Below are 19,598 nucleotides of genomic sequence, written 5' to 3'. Positions count from 1 at the left end.
AAATGAAAGTATGCCTGTACAGAAATTGAGCAGGAGAAAATGATTTATTTTTTTAAACGTGATAATCATAAGAAACAAAAAATCCAGACAACAGTTTCTTCAGGCAGCCATGCATACGCATGTGACTATCCTTGTTTTACTTTGGGCATGAGAGACTTAAGCTTACTGTTCCAACTGATCCTGAACTACAGGATGTCTCACATTGTTTCCAAATAGTTTGGGTTACAGCAAAACAAGAGGACAGGACAACTCGTTACCAGCAAGAACTGGCTGGAACACTCTATGACAATTATGAACTTCCCATAGGAAAAAAAAAAAAACTGATTACAAAATGAACAACAGAGTGCCTTACCATTATCACCCCCAGTAGTGCAGGGATTTTCTTAAAAGAAAACAAGAGTACTCTCATGGATACGCTTCAAAAACTTGATCACATGAGCCAACAAGTTTTGAAGAATTCAAAATAGTAGGCTTTGCTTTGTGTCAAGTGAAAAACTGAAAGCTTTTTTTTTTCCCCCTTCAGCTCAGCAAGCTGTAGGTCTTGTTCTTTCATGTTACTTCCAACAACGTACACTGAACCAAAAGGATTTCTTCTTTGGTACTTTTGGTCAAGTTTAATGAGGAACAGGACAGAAAAGGTAGAAGAGAATACAGCGTATTATTTCACGTTGCCAAAAGTACTGTTTATGTATCCACATGTATGCACACCACATGAATTCCCAAACCATCTCAAGCCCGGTATCACTTGTGATATGCTCTACTGAAGCCAGAATTGTTAGGCTCATACCACGCATACCCAAGTTTCTCTCCAAGTGCCAGGCCTGGACCAGCAGGTGACACCAGGTACAGTTCAACACCAGTCATGGCTGATGCACTTTGGCTGCAGATGCTATCTGCTCCAGGGCATGAGGAATGTGATACACATGTATCTGTAACACACGGGGTTTTCCCCATGAGGTCAGGTATCTATCTATCTTTTGTGTAGCCTTCTTACCTTAAGCAATAAAAAGCTTTGACTGAAAAAGGAAAATCCCCATCATTATGTAAGTGAGAATTGTGAATTTTAATTACAGGACAAAACACCAGGAAAAACAGAGTATTTCACTTGCTGTAATTTTAACTTTGCTTATAAAAAGAGGATGAAACATTCCCAATGAATAGACTGTAGACAGCTTACTTCATCTCTGAAAACCATGTGTGATGTTCTGCATGCAAAAGCATAAGGCATGAGAAAACACTGCTATCAGAAAAAACATGCAAGTTACACAATCACATATGAGTCCCCCAAAATTTAGAATTAAAGGCATTGTAAGGAGCTTTAATACTCTATGCAAACGTGCTCTAGTCATATGGTTCTCTGATTGTCATATTCCTTTTAATCAGCTTTGTTCATGAAGTCGTTAGTGAAGTTTTTATACATAAGCAAAGCTGATCAAGAACACAGTGTGAGTGGAGTATGTTTTATGGCAAAGTAAATTATTTCAGCATACTCAAAATTCCAGGTTGTTTTGCAAGTGTATTATTAGGAAGAAAGGTTTGGGGAAGTTTTGTTCAGGGAAGTTTCTGAAACTCATCCGTCACTCGGAAAGATACAAACCTTTCCAAATGTGCCACTAGCCTACGTTTTGCCAATCATTACACAATGCACAATTCTCAGAAAACCAACACATCCCCCCGCACTCCTCTCCACCAAAAAAAAAAAAAAAAAAAAAAAAGGCAAGGATGGCTTTATTTTAACCATCCATTACTATTAGTATCTGACATGATGGAAGCTGAAATTTAGAGATGCTCTTGGAAATTCTGGAAACGTTGCAAAGTCAGCAAATCACACTACTTTGGAGTCATAAGACAAACATGTGAGTATCAGAATTTCCTCAACTCAGTTATACAGTTAGCATTATCTTTTATTAAAACTGAACACTGAATTATATCTCCTTTACTACAATGAACTTGAAAAATTCACATTTAAGGGGCTTAAAGTGTAAAGTAAAGCAAAAAATATTAAGCAATCCCAGTTCCTGATAACTTACTAGGCCTTCCCCAAAGGTCCTGGAAACTGCAGAGAATTCTGGGGTAATGAAAGCCAGCATACAAATAGCACGACAGAAGAATTGAAGAGCTAAGTCATACTAGCTTGGCATTCTTCCAGGAAAACTCTCACATCCACCCAACAGCTAATACTATCTGGTAGTCTTCACTTTCCCCTCAGTATCTCCTTCCTTGCAACTTTATCACCTCCCTTTCTGCTGTGGAGACTGAAACCTCTTCAATTCCAGCAAAACAAAAAAAGCAGTTTCCTTTACCTTGACTCAAGTTTTTGCAGTCTTATCTTTCCTCCTAACTTGGAACCTTTAAAGACACAAGTGGAATTGCTTCCCAGAGACATTCTTGCTCATGGACTTTGTCTGTTGGCTCCATCATTAATTGCTTTCGGCACTGCCCAAAGCCTCAGACCAGGTAGCTGACAAACCCCAACATAGACTGCATATAGAATCTGTTCCCCTAAGTGTTAGCTTCAGAACTATTTGATTGTAGCTGACGTGTTAAGCTTAACATTCCTCCCCACTCCCCAGATAAATCTGTTGAATGCACTGGGAATCACAGTTCAGTTTTTTTTTCTTCAGCTTTTGTCCTACTTCCTCATAGAAACTGGAGCAAATCGTCAGGTTTGAAATAAACATCTTCTTAATTTTCCCATGGATAAAACAGTACTGTTATAAGCCTTCAAATATTTGGGCAAGAGAACGCATGGAAATGTAAGATTTATCTCAAGAGACACACACCACAAGCTGATATGAAACTTTACACTAGGAGTCATATAGCTCAGATGAAAAATACAGAACCAAGTATAAAAGTGCTCATAAAATACAATTAACAGATATAATAAATCACAGAAACATTCAAAGTCATCAAGCATTTTGATGAGAACTCCATTGAACTGAAAGTTAAGAAAAATACTTTAAAAGACAACAAGTATTTCAAAAACCTCTGTTTTATTTGTACAGAGTAAAATACATCATACAGTGAACATTGTTTTAATTCCATAATCTAAATCCGTTAATAAGTGTTTTCTTTTCACCAAATATCCTGGTGAGAAGCACAGACAACAGAAATGGGAAAGCTAATTAGTCTCTCTCTGCCAGAGCTACAAGGTGCACATCGATCTCTGCTTCTGTAAGGATCCTGAAAGAACAAAAAGAAATCCTAAATAGCTTCAATGATTCTTCCCCTTAAACTCCAACCTAGTATCTACACAAATCAGTATTACACATTGCATCTTTCAAACTTTAACGTCCTGCTACCAGGGCCACAAAAAACATTTAAATTATTTTCAGAAAATAAAGGAGGAATCAAAAGCACAGAGAGCAAAGAAGGCAAACGGTAGAAAAGGAACACATAATTCCTCGTGAGTAATATATTAGCAAGCTGGCACCTTGTTTAAAAGAATGAGCATGGTAGTTAACACAATTACTGCAAGGAAGACACAGGCTTCTACACTTGACATGCAGAACTACTGCATGTCAACTTTACACATTAGGAAGCATTCAAAAGCCTGCACCTGTAGGACGCAAAAGTTTGAAGTCTTTCTCCAATCCCCACCTACTGAGTCGCTAGACTAAAGCAGCACAGGACTTTTCCCTTCATTTATTTTTATTTATTTTAATGACAAAGAAAACCAAAACACAATGAAAACCTAAGGCAAAATTAACTGAACTCCTCTGCAACAAGTCTGACTCAGCCGAATTTTAAATAACATACACCTAGAAGGTCCTGCTGCATTAACTAAAAGACCCCAGAACTCCCATTCTTTCATGTGTAATTCCACAGCTGTACGCTGTGTTGTGGGAAGGCTGTTCAGCACATTGTATCTGATGTGAGATATGGCCCGCAGCAGTAAGATTTCCAGGTATTGTCTGTGTAACCATGCTGCACAAAGAAGGCTGCCCTCAGATTCAGACAATAGTAGAGGCAGAGGGGAGGGGAGGAAATGGCAGGTCTCGCTTTCGCAGTAGGCTGGAACACAGTGTACTTGGAAAGTAAAAGTTCAGCGAGTTCTGAATCAGCACAGTGGTTTCAAACACAGAATCTTTTAATCTTGTCAAATTTAAATAGATTATTTCAAATCATACAAATGCATAACCTATTAACTACATACTAGAGCTCCTAAACACTATGATGAGATGAGCAAGAGTCATTTCCCATTTAGAAAAGGATAAAAAAAAAATTAAGGGACTTTCAGAATGAACCCTGATATATAACAGACTTTACTGAGTTAGCTGTCATGACTGTGATTTGAAAGCGAACTCCAGATACTAGTACAAACAAAACTACTTAATCTTTTAAGCATGAAAGAAATATCTAGAACACACAAACACGTTTTAACCATGTAAAAAAACCACACTTTTACAAACACAACACTTTTCTCCACCGGATCCCCTAACCAGGTCAAAAATTGAAATTAATCTTAACATTATTTTAAATTTCTGAATTTTCTCTTTCTGAATTTATTATTACACAGTAAGTTAAAACTAATCACACATAACCAGAGAAATACCATGTTTTATCAATACTGACCACTTACCTGAACTTAGGATTTTCCACTGTGACTACACCAACTTCTATTTCTGAAGGTTTGAAATCAATGGATAGTACAGTAGACAGGCATGTTATTGCTGTCTGAAAGATGACCAAAAAAAAAATGTCATTAACCAGAAAGCACTGAAGTATTGTTTAGTAGACCTAGCATTAACAACTATTTCCTTCCACCTCAAAACGTTAGCTGTAAAGCTTCAAATAGTTTTCCTTTGTTACAAAATATATTTCCTCTCACCTTCTCTCTCTCATAAACCCCATCTACAAAAATCAAATTTTCTTAGCAGAAAAAAAAAAAAAAGACAAAACAAAAGCCTTTTATCAGGTGAAGACTAAAACCCCAGGTCCCAAGGACAGAACATGTTTCCTAAGTGGCAATCAAGACTGACATCATTGTTACAATCTAGGATTACTCAAAGCACATCACTTGCGTAGCTTCCATCTTGGCTTTTCTTCTGCTAACTAAAATTACACCACCTGTTTTTAGAAATTGAATTTAATTACAACTTGCTTTTCTTTTTTTCCATCCTAATCATCACCTGTTTTAAAAGGTGTTCTTTGCATCCTCACTCATACTTTGCAGTCAAGCCATAATAATGCTGAAGATGTATTCCTAAAATGACGAGTGAGCACAAAAACGAGTTCTGTAAAACAGTTACTTAGCCAGATGCTTTCCAAATCAGTTATTCTGACATCCTGGCATATAATTCTCATCAGTATTGTTTTAGAAAGCATAGAACACCAGACAAGACTTTCCTAAAGTTTATTTCCAGTATGTTGACAATACACTGATTCTGCAGTAATTGTATGAAACTATGTAGACACCTTATCAGAAGATTGCATGGAAGCCAAGTTGTTAAAAGAAAACAAACACAACACAACTTATCCATGGAAAACTACCTTTAAAGCACTGCAAGCTTTTTTTTTTTTTTTTTAAAAAAAAAAAAAAAAAAAAAAGTTGTGTGAACTTTCTAATGATGAAGAACATCTCAACAGTATAATCAAGCAGTGTCAGAAAAATACATTTAATGTGAAGATTATTTAACCAGGATAAAATAGGGTCTCTGACAGAATTTCAAATACATTCAACATCTGTTGCAAGTATTTATCCTCTCAAGATCTTTTATTAAAAAAAAAAAAAAAATACAGATTAAGAAATCGGTATATTACACCTTTTGGACAGACATTTTAAACTGGTGCATTTATACTGAAGAACTTCCCCTTTAAATGTTTTTTTCACAGTAATGTAGACTCCAGAAGCAATTTAGCTGGAGCTCTGAATTTGCATAGTATTCGCATATATGTTAATACAAGTCTGTTTCATCTCACAGTGGGGTCAATTGCTTAGGTTATTATACTTCATTTCCACTGATCTTGTGATGCAAGAAACCTAACATTATGGGAGCTGAACAAGACCAGGCAGGAGAAACAGGTGCGCCATGGAAGAGGTCTGTTTAGACAGGTCTCTACAGTGTAAGTGAAAAAGTAAGGGTTATTATACAGTTCATTAATCTGTTGGATAAACAGGGTATGTTTTTATAATGGGCCTTGAACAACAGTTTTCACAGCAGGCACAGTAATTGTTGCTGTATTTACTGAACTGACAGATGGGCACTAACCCCCACCTTGTTTGAAATGCTTTTTAACAGAATTGTTTTAACAGACACTAAAAACAAACAAACAAACGAACAAACAAAAAAACACACAACAAAAACCACTGATATGCCCAGAATCGTGTGGATTCCACTTCAACTAATACACGCAGAAAAAGCAGACTAGATGACTCCAAACACTTGCCAAATACTTTCAAAAGATTTTCTGGTTGGAATAGCTATAATTGCTCTGGCAGCAATACAGAGCTGTAAGAAAACAGGAAACGTGTAACACGTTTCTGTATCACAAACCTGCACAGACAACAATCATTAAAAATACTTTGATAAATATTACTCTCCACCAACCTACCTCTACCGTTTGTTCGTATGTCCAATCAAATTTCTTCTTTACTTTCTTTTCCAGAAAACTGGTTGACTCTGTCTGCTTAACTCCTGCAGCTGTGGCCTTGAATCCACAATAGTAACCTGCTGGGTCACACTTGTACACCTGAGGGCCGTGTTCTTCATCAATACCAATCAAAATCATACCTTGAAGGGAAAATTTGTTAATATTTTTTTCTGATTTTCTCTGTTCTGTTGAACTGAAGACCACTAAAGATACTCCCCTCCTAAGAGACATATGCATGCTGCAGTTCATTTTTGGAAACCAGTCCAATACCTAGACCTGTGACTCCTTTATCTATAATTCACCATTTCTTACCAATGTCTCGTACCAGGCACGCAGCTCATTTTAGAACAGACTAGATTTCTGTCACCCCCAAGAAAGCTGCTCGTTAAACATAGCAATGTTTTGGCCAGACTCGGTAGTAAAGAACCACAAAGTCAGGAAATACAAGTTTAATCCTGACACAAGGCTCACCCAGCCACAATTCACATCCTGTGTATTATGTGACGGTGACACTTCGAAAGCATAAACAGACGTTCAGTTAAGATGTCTTTAACAAGAAAGCATCTTCACAATACACTGAAGTGAAATATTAAAATAGCAATTTTGAGTTCTTGACTATAACTTGACAATCACTGCATTACATCTAGTCATAAACTGGTCAAATCTCTGAAGTGCAGCTATATTCAGCTACACTTTTACATTTAGAGTTCTATAGTCTCAGTATACATATTAAAAATAATTAAAAAATAACAACTGCAAAAAAAAAAAGCATCTTAATACTTTTAGCTTTATACTTGTGCAACTTTTAAATAGCAGTTATAGCTATCAGCTTCTGAACAGCAACAAAAAAAGTTTCATCTTTTTACAAACCAAAGTTAGGAAAAATACATTTTTCTTCTTGGATTGAAAAAAGTTCACTTTCCAGTGGTATCAGGGCATGGAAAATGCCAAGCAATGAAATAAATGATCATTCCCGAACATTACAAGCGTACAAGCCTACAAAAATTGCCCCATCATGGAAACTGTGGTGTAACCCTGAATGTTAATTCTTTAGTAAGAAGTGCTAGTGCCTAGTACGATTACCAGAAGTGATTCATCACTTCTGAAAATATTTTCATTAAAAAAGAAAACCAACGACACAAAAAGAAATCTAGGCAGAACGTCTAGTGAACGAGCAATTGAGGAAACATTTAAGTCTTTTACCCCAGTTCCCAGGCAGTCTAACACTACGGTTACACATTACTCATGGTTGAATGTAAGGAAAAAAAACAAGTCAGAACCAAACTCAGAATACAAGGACAACCAAGTATATGCAGAAAACTTTACACACTTTTTTTTTTTTTTTTTAAACTTAGGTTGCATTTGCTATTATAGAGCCAGATTGGTGCAGAAATCTTTGCAAGTGAACTATTAAGTGTGTCTTCCCTACATTACACAGATAATGGTTAAGTTAAAAGCACCAATTTAGCTTACTTTTAGCCTATACACACAACTCAGAGTAAAAAAAAAAAAAAAAAAAAAAAAATTTGAACATCTTCACAATCTGCATTCTTCATGTGTGTGTGATATTTACCCAGACACAGACACTGGTAAAAAGAGCATCTTCCATTCACAGCCATCACTGTGCAAACAGATTAGGCTCATAAAAACTAAGGTGAAATAGCAACATGTTTTAAAGCAGTTAAATCATTTCATTAAATCCAAATGCTAAGTCAATGGTAAAATCATGGCTCCAGTTCAAGACTTCCAACACTATTCTCTCACCTGCCTCTTCACCCCTCTTACTGTTTTGGTTACATTCATATCATTTTGCACAATTTAAAAATGGGTAATTGCTTATACTCAAAGTTGCAAGCTTAGACATGAAACAGAGATTTCATACACTATACTTACAGCAACCAAGAGGTCTCATTTCAGCATTTTGCGTATAGACCTGAGAAATATCTGCAATCCGCTTACACAGCATGTCCACAGGGATGTCATAGCCATACTTGTACTTCCAGTTAGCAGCCTCATAGCGGGCCCTCTGCACCTGGGATCTGCTGTCAGCTAGAGGGAGAGAGCTAATTATTAATTTCAACGAACGTGTACCACATTTATTCCTAGCGTTGGTTGAGAATGCAAATTCCACGCCCAACTCTAAGTTTTAAAAAACACATTAGATCTAGACAAGTTCTCCAAGACCAGATCGAGTGTAACAAGTTTCCTAGAGCACAGGTTCAGTTTTACGCAATACACAGTTGGCCAACCAAAAAAAAAAAAAACAACACCAAAAACCACAGGCATTCCAGATACTTAAAAAGATAGTGAATTAAATACCTGTCATTCCTGTCATCACACAGCCAATATTTTCAGTAATGCTGAATAAATGAGTCACTGTGTTGGAATCCAGTAACTTGTCCTAAAGAGAAGAAGAAATAATCTGCTATCATAGATATGCTATGCTATCATAGACTGGTTTGGGTTTGAAGGCACCTTAAAGACCATCTAGTTCCACCACCCACCTTTGGGCACGGCACCTCCCACCAGACCAGGCCGCTCAAAGCCCCATCCAGCCTGGCCTTGAACATCTCCAGGGATGGGGCATCCACAGCTTCTCTGGGCAACCTGAGAAGTCTCATCACCCTCATAGCTAAGAATTTCTTCCTTGTATCTAATCTAAATCTAGTCCCTTTTAGTTTAAGGCTGCAATAAGGCCTTTGAGTACAACAAACTGGTAGCTACCGAAGAGTCCAGAAGAATCAACAGCTAAAACTTGTCCTTTGGGTTCTCCACTACTTACTGCTGTACACATGCAAAGGAACAAATCAGAAAACTGACTTTGGACAGCTCAACCCTTACGAGCCAGAATACTGCACATATACCAAGGTACACCAGAGCCTAGCCCCTAGTTCAGCTTTATCCCTTCAACAGCTGCAGAGAAAAATCACAGGACATAGGGATGAAATGTACAACTGAGCACTAAACAGGGCTGAAATGACAGTAAGCAGAATGACACAAAATTCAGTTCAAACATCTATATGCGTCAATGGTAATACACAACATTAATGTTATATTTATATAAAGAGCAGACTTACAGGTACTTTCTTCTGTGTTACAATTACTGCAGAATCCTTCCCACGGACAGCTACGGACGTAAGTCCGCCCTGGTTTATGGCCTTAAAAGCATATTCTAGAAAAATATGTAAAAGTTATTAAAAAACACTATTAGATATATTAGTACAAGCAACTCTGACACCTCCCCCCATAGAAATCTCACCAAGTTCTGGCCTTTTTAACAGCAGGCACTTCTGTACCACTTTGTCTTTAAGCTCTTTAGCACAAAGAGCAAGACTTCCTGATGCAAGTTACACTGGTCTGTCTTCACAGAACTGCTATTATTGCTTCCTTCAAACATTTCTAATAATTGGCCTTTTTGTTCAATTAGAGCACTTAGCAACAGAATTTGTTCTGCACAGGCCGACATTAACCTACAGTAACCATAAATCCCTACATAAAAATTTTATCATGGCAGAATCTAGTATTTCAAGTGTTATTGCCATTGTCAGGATGTAATTTTCCTTTGGAGACTTTAATGAATACAGGTGAGAACTGAAATAACAGGCAAGGCAGAGAAGCTGAGTTTCCAGCTCATTGTCACATTTTGTGTCTTGATGCTCAAACGCTGCAATGCTTTTATTTGCTTTTTAATACAAAAATCAATCCACGTGCTTACTAAAGAGCATTAATCAGACAATGATACAGATTTACAAGATATGTTCCAAGAAATAAATTTCCCTTCATTAATGATTTCAAAAGCCTCAAGAGCCTTTAAAAACCTTTATCTGGCAATACGTGATAAACATTCAGAACTTCCTAATATCTGGTCAGGAAAAGCAAGTTTCAGGCACTAGTTAGATGCAGACCAGTTTTTTTGTTAGCTACGTGAATGAGGCTGGAACCCAGAACACACTGCTACCACTACTGTCAAAAAAAAACACAGTAGGGGCAGGAAATAAAGTTTTTTCAAAAGCTGCGTTCAAATTTGTGGGAGAAACTGCGCAACAGCACAGGAATCACCTGAAAATGAAAAAACGTATCTTGCAAAAAGTCAGTGTCTGATACCCTGAGTTGGCATTGTGGAAGGGGTAACTGCCACGTACTGAGAGCTCTGTATGTGTGCTCTCAGACTTCCCAGCATTTACTGGTTACCTTAGCATAACATAAGGAACCTTTCCCTTTTCCCTCCACTAGATGCACCATCTTGCTCACCCCTTCCACCTGCCTTCCCAAGGCTGCCGACCCATGCTAGCCTGCAGCGAAGCACAGAGCCTTGAGACACAACTAGCACTGCCCTAGCACTGTCCACAAGCACCCATGTTTGAAGCCCCAGGCCAGGGGCGTGTGGCGCCTGCTTATTTGTGTGCCTAAATACCTGGAGGGAGGGCACAAAGAGGATGGGGCCAGGCTCTTTCAGTGGTGCCCAGTGCCAGGAGGAGAGGCAACAGGCACAAAGTGGAGCACCAGAGGTCCCATCTAAACATGAGGCAGCACTTCTGGATATGGTCCTGGGCACCCTGCCTGAGCTGTCCCCCTTTGTCTGTTCCTATTGCTACCTGTGATGCTGTGTTCAAAGAGACAAGCCAAAAGGTGAAGTGGCTGTTCCAGTATAGCAAGTCCAAATAAATATTGCTGCTGGCAGCGAAGTCTGTTTTCTGCTATTCATCAGAAATTCTACCATTTCCTTCACCTCTCAGAAGTTCCCTCAGAAGAAACATCAGCTCTGATAACTGGAACTAACAGATGGCAAGACAGCACTGATTCTCTGAAGGCTTTTAATCACAGCAACAAGAAATTCATATGAAATAACTGCTATCTTTTATTCTGAGAACACTTTGAAGGCACAAGCTTTTTGCGCTTCAGAAGACAGATGCAAGGCAAAGCGCTGGCATTTCAGGCCAGTATCACTACACTGGAAATCTCTGTTCAGGCAAAAACTTCTGGGGAAAAGAAACAAAACTAAACAAGTTTTAAGGCAGCCTTAAAGCCTGAGATGTGCCCATACTCGATAGCACCTAATAGTCTGCATCTAGCACCCAGACAAGGATGTATAGAACTCAGAAAGAAAGATTCACACATTTGACCACAAGCAGTTTTCTGCCCATGCTGTGGCTAGGTGCTAGCCAACAGAGATTTGCGTGGCACCATGCCCAAGTTATCAGCCTGGCTGCAGGCAGAGTGAGGTCAGGCTTACCTGAAGGTAACTATGCACACCTAAGTACCTCCCTCCCTATACTCCCCTAACAGATGGGTACTCAAAACACCTTTGGACAGATGGTCTCAAACAGGCGTGCAGGAACTTGCTTCTCAGACACAGGAAAGATATGGAAGATATGGACTCTTCTCGTATATTATCATAATGGTTAACAACAGTTGATGCGTATATCCAGGGGGCAGAAAATGAAGGCTCAATTCCCTCGTTGCTGCAGGATGCTGAAACCATACTCAGCAAGTAGCAGCGCAGCAGAGAAAGAGCCAGAAAGGTGATGCAGGCCGACCAGCATGTTTTAATGGCAACAGAAGGCCGTACTCCATGCCTCTTCCATCGTGCCTCCACTGACACCCTGTGCAGGGAAGCGTTGTTCCTACTGCCTGCATGTGTAAGGCTTACCAGCCTCACTTGCATCCAAGCCTTACGTAAACGACAGGTACTGAGAAGGCACTGCGTGTAGGCAGCTGGTGACTTTCTGCTGATGCATAGCCACCCAAACACGGCCATGCTTGTAGGTGTGCCTTGCTGTAAGGGCCATCCAGGACTGCGCTGCCTGCTCCACGCATCCTCCTTCCTGAGCAAAGCTCAGCGGCAGACACAGCAGAAAGCGCTGGCCGCTGCCGACAATCGGTGCAGCCCGCTCCCCGCAGCCTCCTTTCCTTGGGGAGCCATGGCCGTGCAGCATCAGAGCACACCCGCTGAGACCCCTGCAGCTGGGGCAGAGCCCCCAGGCCCGGGGGGCTGCCAGCAGCAGGACGATGCGGCCACAACGCCTCGTGGGGCCCAGCCGCGGGGCTCCCCGGGCCGCACCGGGGCTGGACGAACTCTGCCCGGCTGCGAGGCGGCCGCGTTGCCACCGGGGGCCCTGCAGCAGCGCCCCGCACCCCCCTCCCCCCTCCCCGCCCCCCTCAGGGCCGCTCCCCCTCAGGCGCTGTCGGCGGGGCCTTGCCCCGGCCGGGCCCGTGACGGGGCAGTTCCGGGGCCGGGCGGGCGGCGGGCACGCACCGACTTGGTAGAGGCGTCCCTCGGGCGAGAAGATGGTGATGTGCCGGTCGAAGCCGGCGCTGGAGCCGCGGGACATGGCGGGCGCGGGGCGCGGGGGGCGCGCAGCGTGCAGGGCCCCGCCGCTACCGGACGGGCGGCTGAGGGAGCGCTTCCGGGTCACGCGCTCGGCGCACGCGCGCGCCCCGCCGCCGCCGCCGCCTCCTCTCCTCCACGCCCCGCCGCGCGTGCCCGCGCCGCTCGGCCGCGCGCCTCCGGCGAGCATGCGCAGTGCGGGGCGCGGGAGGGGGGTGGGGGAGCCCTGACGGGGCTGGCGGGGCGGGAAAGCCCCGGCTGTGGGTGAGGCGCGCGGAGTTCCCCGGCGCTGTGTGGGAAGCGCTGTCGTTATTTGTTATTTTCCCTCAGAGTTCAATAAAAAAGCCGGGAAGGCTGCGTTTTGATGTCCGAGCCTCCATTTGAAAGTGTTACTGCACGCTTTTTCCTGCGGCAGGTGCACGCCACGCATTAAAAAGCCTGCTTTAATGGTTTCCACAGAGCTCTCCTGAATTATTAATACAATGGGAGAACAACGCGCCTCGCCACACGCTGCGAGAGACAGATTTTGTCCCCCTCATTAGGGAGAGGCTCCGTGGGCAGATATGAAATGTTTCTTCTCCGATGCAGCAGTCCCCAGCCCGGTGCCCTGTCTCCAGCTGTGGCCAGAAGCAGCCCCAGAAGCTGTTGAGGCTGCAGGGAGCCTTTCGTGAGGCGTTCCCTCAATGCTCTCCCCGTCTCCAGCCGTCTGGAGGGACTTCCCGGGGCAGAGATAGCGTCTAGTTATTAAATAACCCCTGCTGGATTTCTCTTTCATGAACTTGCTGGTCTCCCTGTGAACTCCTGTGAACCTCTCGCATCCACGACGGGCCATGGCAAGGGGTGGCTCAGCACCGAGACGCACTGCGTGGTTGCATCTGAAACTTCACCCTTTGTATGAGCCTTCTGTTCGCCAGCACCGTTTGATGCCACTTTTGCACTGGCAGAGACAGCAAGCACCCCGTCCCTGTGCACTCCCTCCGCAACACTAACAATTCCTACAACCTGCTTCCCTTAAGACCACCCCTTCCCCATGCTAAGGGTGCCTGGCTTCCAATTCCTACCACGCACAAAGCTATTCCATACTGTAACACTAGAATTTAATGTCACGTTCTTTGTTTTTATTCTCAATGAGAAAAAAGGGATGGAGAAATGGAGAGAATTCAGCCCGATTGCCAAAAAGTAACCAAGTGAGAAAATCCATTACTTTTAACTGTTTGAAATGAGAGACTAAATATTTGATTAAACCTAAGATTAAGATTAAACGGTTACTCAACACCATGGATATGACAGAGTGGAAGTCATACTACTCTTGGGATACAGTGTCCAGAAGTTTTCTCCATCCATATAGCAATTGCATCAGCTGCCAAATGATGGTTTTGTTTCAGAAGAGTTATCAAGTATTTTGGGTGTAATATTCATCACTTCTTACCTACCATATTAAAGTTTGTGATGCAAGATTCTGCAAAAGACTATTCTCACATCTTTTTAACATAATAAACAGCAAATGGGCAATCACAGAGATGAAACTATTCACAAAACAACTACAGTAAAGGCTGAATCAGTCCACTCTTCCTCAAGTCTGTCTTCCCAGTGTGTCTCCGTCCCCATGGTACGTGGCAGGCCAAGTTAAGTGTTGTTCTGTCTGACTCTTCTCACTCAGAGTGCTTGCAAAGGGCACCAGAGCCACTTGCCATGGTTATGGTGGCACCAACTCCTGTGACGTTCAGAGGACTTACCTGAACTTGCCTTCCTGGCTTTCAATGTGGACTCATCAATCTGATAAGCTAATGTGAGGAAGACATTAAAAATCCTTGTTTTTTCACTGTACAACAGTACTAATAAGTACGAGATGTCAAGTAGATCTGGTAGATGTCAGTAGATTTGCTAGCAGATTGCTTTGGTTTGGCTCTCAGGTTGCCAATAAAACACCCCAGAATTCCTTTGAAATATCCAGAAACAAGTGGCACGAAATTGAAAATGCCTGTGGTTAGGTCACTAACATGTCCTCATTCATTCCAGAGAGGAGGCTGTTCATCCCTTATAAGGAGCTACAACAAAGTGCATTAGCAGCAAACATAATTAAAAATTAAATCATAATAATTCTCACACTAATCCTGGGACATCTTCCTGCTGCGGATTTCCAGATTGTGTTCCCTCTGGCTGGTTTGTTCAATATCTGCCCTGAGAAAACTTACTGCTTTAATGGTTGATGGCATCAGTACTGTGTTATTGTATTATTTCAGCTAATTCTAATACTCATGTATTCAGAGAAAAAAAAAAAAAAAAAAGGTTTGAGGTTTTAAACCAATTTCTTACATTCTCTCAAAGAAAAATTTTCATATGTAGTAACTAAACCCAACTACTTACTATAGTACTTCATTTACGTGGGGTAACTGTAAGCCTCCCTGTCGTTTGACACGTTAGGCAGTGTATTAAATCACACAACTAGTAGTATATTCTTCTGGTTGACTGGTTTTAAATAACTGGCGCATTCCCCAAGGTGAACATGGTCCCAGTCAAAATGACCTGCCCAGCTCTACAATGACAATGGCACCGTGGGCTTCAGGATAAATTTCCTGCACAGGGGAATTCATTTGTATGGGGAAGAACTGCAGCGACACCCCACCTGATAATGCTTCACAGGCTCTCAAAAGCTGTCAAATGATTCAATCAACTCCTACACTGAAACACGTTCTGAAGCACGTAACTCCATGCTCCCTTTCATCCTGCCAGTGATTAACAAACTCTTTCCATCCCCTGCAGTACAAATAATAAGGAAAGAGCACTGAAAAAGTAACCGTTTCATAGCTTGACCATGGATTAAAATCGTTGCAGAACCTCTGCATGATAGACAGCAACACGAAAAGCACACATACTAGCATTCAGTATTAACTACTCACACTAAGACTGTGTATTCAGGAAGTGTTAATATTTAGAAAGTATTACCGTATCTCTCTAAGAACAGTTTTTGAGATGAAACCTGAGCGATTAAGGACATGTCTGGTTTCGGTCAAAAGGAAGCGCGGGATGCAATTATTCCGGTTAGATGTTGGTATTATGCATGTCTGTTAATGACCAGGGTGAGATAAAATACAAACCTCAGTGAATGTGTCTCACAAGTTTTATAGCATTTGCATTCAGCTGACTCAGCTCTGAATTGCTTAGGACTGCAGAACAACCAAAGTTAGCACCACACTGGGACCGTAACAACACTCATTTAGATCAGCTTCTGCTGTCGTGGAACTACATCAGAGGGTAACCCTCCCACAGAGCAATGGTTACTAATGAAGTAGTCCTGTGCAGGAGCAGACACTGTAACAATGCAGTATTTGCATTTTCAAGGAGATGTGGCAGTTGTTGGACTTACAGAATTGTAAAGACAAACTTCTGACAAATTAGAAGTAAATCAGTTTGAGGAGCAAGAGAAGACCCAATCTCTGCATTCCCGGAGGACTCCAGAAAGCAGATGACCTACCAGAGCTGGCACATTCTGCCAGAACAGGGGGTTGTCATGAACTCTACCAGCAACCTGATGAATTTAAAACCAAGGTTCTAGGTTAGCTTAAGAGGTATCCAGCTCCTCTACATTTTCTGTACATTATTTGAAGGACATGACTACGTGCCAAACAAACCTGCCGCTTTACAAACGGACACCAGGAGCAGAACAAGTGTCAGGACAGCTCCCTGTTGTGAAAAAAATAGCAGGGAACATGCTTGAATGCTAAGAGACATGAGGGAGCTTGTCATCAAACAGAAAAAGCTCAGAACTGCAAGTAGTATTCAAAAAGATCTGCATGATTCAGCTCAGTTTCAAACAGACTTCTTAGTGTGCAAGATAAATGTGACAAAATGCGATCCTTTAGCTGAGATTAATGTGGTATTTCCATGTTTTGGGGGGAGAGAGGCGTGCATAAAAGTGGTAAATGGAATAAACGCATTTACGATAGAAACACAAATGACAACTTACAAAACAATCACTGTAATAGATACTACTTTTCGTGCTTTGGGAGAGGTTTCACTAAAATCTCTGTACAAAAATTAATTGTTGTATTATTGAATTGCTAGTTTTTGCCATTTTTGTTTAGAAAAAACAAGTATTTCTATAAGCAAATTATTCCAGTGATAAAAAATTCTGTCAGAAGCAGCAAATTTAAGACTGAAAGAACCAGACAATATTCCACTAGTTGTTTTTTCATTCTTACAGACAAAAACTTAATATATGTTGCTACAACAAATCTTTCACATTCTATATAATCAAATTAATTCTAATTAATGTGAGGAAGTATTAAGAGCTATGCGTGCCTGATGAATAGTAAACATGCCATTTGGCCCATGTACCTCTATTTATTGGATAGTGTGCAATACTGTTGCATGGTCAGCATGCCAGTTTTGAAGGCGCTCTGGAAGTCTTGTTTATTTATTTAAAGTACAAAGTTCATGAATTTCAGTGTAGATGAAAAGCTTGAGCAAAACCAGGTAAATAAAAAAACAAAAACACACAACCTGAAATTCCAGGAGGGAAAAACAAGTTTTAATTCAAAATCACATTGAGGCTACAGAAATTGCCAGTAAAGATGGAAATCGTGGACCTAATTCATCCCTGCTGGACCCCCGCTGATATTAACAGATTTACTTCAAGAATGATTTTGACAAAACACAGTTAATGAATTTTCTTTAGCTACATGCCTCACACAGTAATCCCGTAATTGCACTGCTGTTCTATGTGTATTCTGTTCTTAGTTGGCAGCAGGGATTAAAATAAAAAATAATAAAAAAAAAAAAGAAGAAAATTCAGGTTGTGCAATTACACTCTTCTGTACTTCCGATGAAGGCAGAGCCATTTTCTTGGCACTCGATATGAATATTTTTCCTCATAAACGTCTTTATAGGGGATATGCCATGTGTCCCCTGTAGTCTGTACCACAATGTCATAACTGAAAGCAGGCTGTAGGATAAACAAACAAACAAACAAACTTGTTTTTAGACTTTCCATGATATGCTACTGAAATACCATTTATAGCTAGTTATAAGTTCCAACATTTTCCTTAGAAATCTCCATGGATTCATCTCTTTAACAACTCTCATTTATTTCCCCACAACAAACAAATTATAAATTTTAGCACTGAAGGAAAAACTAAAACGTCTTTCAGTATTTTGTGGTCTAGGGGTCATTATAAATGGCTAAAAAAATACGTTTTCAATCTCCACCAGATAATAATGACTTGAACATAATGCACTGAATTTTCAGAGAAAGCAAAGTTTTTCTGTTCGGTTAAATGAAATCAACTGGGATTTAGCTCAGGGTGTGGAGTTTACCAGTTTGAACTGATAAAGTACATTAATGACATCCGGTGTTTGTTCTCCCACTGCACCTCTTTGCAGAAATGATTTGCTCTATGCCGAGGAGGATATAAGAAAAGGGGTTCTCAATAGCACGTTCCAAAGCAGCCAGCCAGCCAAATAAAAACTATTCTTCTGGTCTACTCTGTTACAGATATACTAACTCAGCATACATAACCCAAATAGAAAAGATAATTGGTTTGCAATTATGGCTCTCAGAACACATTTTAACTGTGTGTATAATCTTGGAAGTCTACAACTGGGAACGTGTGATACGCAAAACCTGCATGGGAATTAAGATGTGAAAATTACTAGCCCTGCTACAACAAAAGAAAGAAACAAAATGCAGCTAAAGCTGTGTTACTCAGGTAACCCTGCATCCAATTTTTGGTTCCATAGAAAGAAATGTATATGGCAGTACTGAATGAAAGGCTGTCAGTCTTACATGCTTATAAGCCTGTATCTCCGCAGTCTGACTGAAGTGATGAACATTAATTTACAGTTTTAACTCGAGCAGCAAGGAAATGAATCTGCGTATGTGCAGTATTCCTTTAAGCCAGCAATAACAACAAAGAGGGATCAGACAACAAGAAACTGTAGGATATGGAATGGCACGTGATGAATTTTTCCCTAGAAAAATCTTAGAACAGCTGCACTCCTGTTAATATACTTTCATGGATCACGAGGACTTCTGTCTCCTAAACAAAAGCAGTAGAGCATTCTGCTATACGATGATATAATGCTTGGTATGCTGTGATTTCAGTAGCTAAATATCGACTACAAACATGACTATTCTGGGCTCTCTTTCATGAAACTTTACAGATATGTTAGGATAATATTACAGTGAATACTGAAATGCCTGTATTTTCCAAGGGCTGCTTCTTTAACATTAACAAGTCTGTGTCATGCCTTATGAATATAGTGAATTTTCAGTAAAAATGGAAGTTTTGAGCCAAATCCACCTCTTATATTCCAACAAAAATCTTTTTGCCTACTGAGCTTGAAATCATATATATTTAACAAACACGCTCTGTGTGCTTTCTGAACGTAGAAGAAAACTTACCAAAAATTTCATAGGATTTCCTCCTACAGAAGGAAAAAGGACTATTTGGTGTCCACGCTGCCACTTACGGAACAGATGACGCGTCAGGCTGTCGGAAAGACAAGCTTTGTGATCCCGGAGGAAGTCTCTCGTAACAAACTTGCAGCGTTTGCCGGATCGAAGAGTGGCATATAACAAGAAGGCATCATCTTCAGAACTTAACAAAACAGATGGAAAAGACAGACATCATTCACAAGGCGGTAATTGGCTGCAGGAAATGAATCAAAGGCTGAT

At 40.9% G+C, this 19,598-nt stretch overlaps 2 protein-coding genes across 2 annotated transcripts in view; both read right to left on the bottom strand.

Annotated features, from left to right (window-relative positions):
- Window positions 1-2,913: 2,913 nt before the first annotated feature.
- Window positions 2,914-13,026, bottom strand: PSMA6 (proteasome 20S subunit alpha 6). The gene is made up of 7 exons (XM_032188853.1): window positions 12,851-13,026; window positions 9,672-9,766; window positions 8,914-8,995; window positions 8,488-8,643; window positions 6,556-6,734; window positions 4,583-4,677; window positions 2,914-3,183 (listed from the first exon to the last, which is right to left on the bottom strand). Exons 1-7 carry the CDS (start codon window positions 12,924-12,926, stop codon window positions 3,126-3,128), a joined length of 741 nt encoding a protein of 246 aa, XP_032044744.1. The 5' UTR covers window positions 12,927-13,026; the 3' UTR covers window positions 2,914-3,125.
- Window positions 13,027-17,437: 4,411 nt separating this feature from the next.
- The window catches only part of PRORP (protein only RNase P catalytic subunit), a 45,183-nt gene continuing 43,022 nt past the window's right edge, over window positions 17,438-19,598 (bottom strand). Inside the window, exons 6-7 of the mRNA XM_032189264.1 lie at window positions 19,326-19,521; window positions 17,438-17,867 (exon numbers count right to left, since the gene is read on the bottom strand). Of these exons, the coding sequence (XP_032045155.1) occupies window positions 17,727-17,867; window positions 19,326-19,521 (337 nt within the window). The 3' untranslated portion in view covers window positions 17,438-17,726. The remainder of the gene's footprint in view (window positions 17,868-19,325; window positions 19,522-19,598) is intronic.

The sequence above is a fragment of the Aythya fuligula genome, chromosome 5 (genome assembly GCF_009819795.1).
Source record: "Aythya fuligula isolate bAytFul2 chromosome 5, bAytFul2.pri, whole genome shotgun sequence".
NCBI lineage: Eukaryota > Metazoa > Chordata > Aves > Anseriformes > Anatidae > Aythya > Aythya fuligula.
This window is presented reverse-complemented; position numbering and strand designations above follow the sequence as displayed.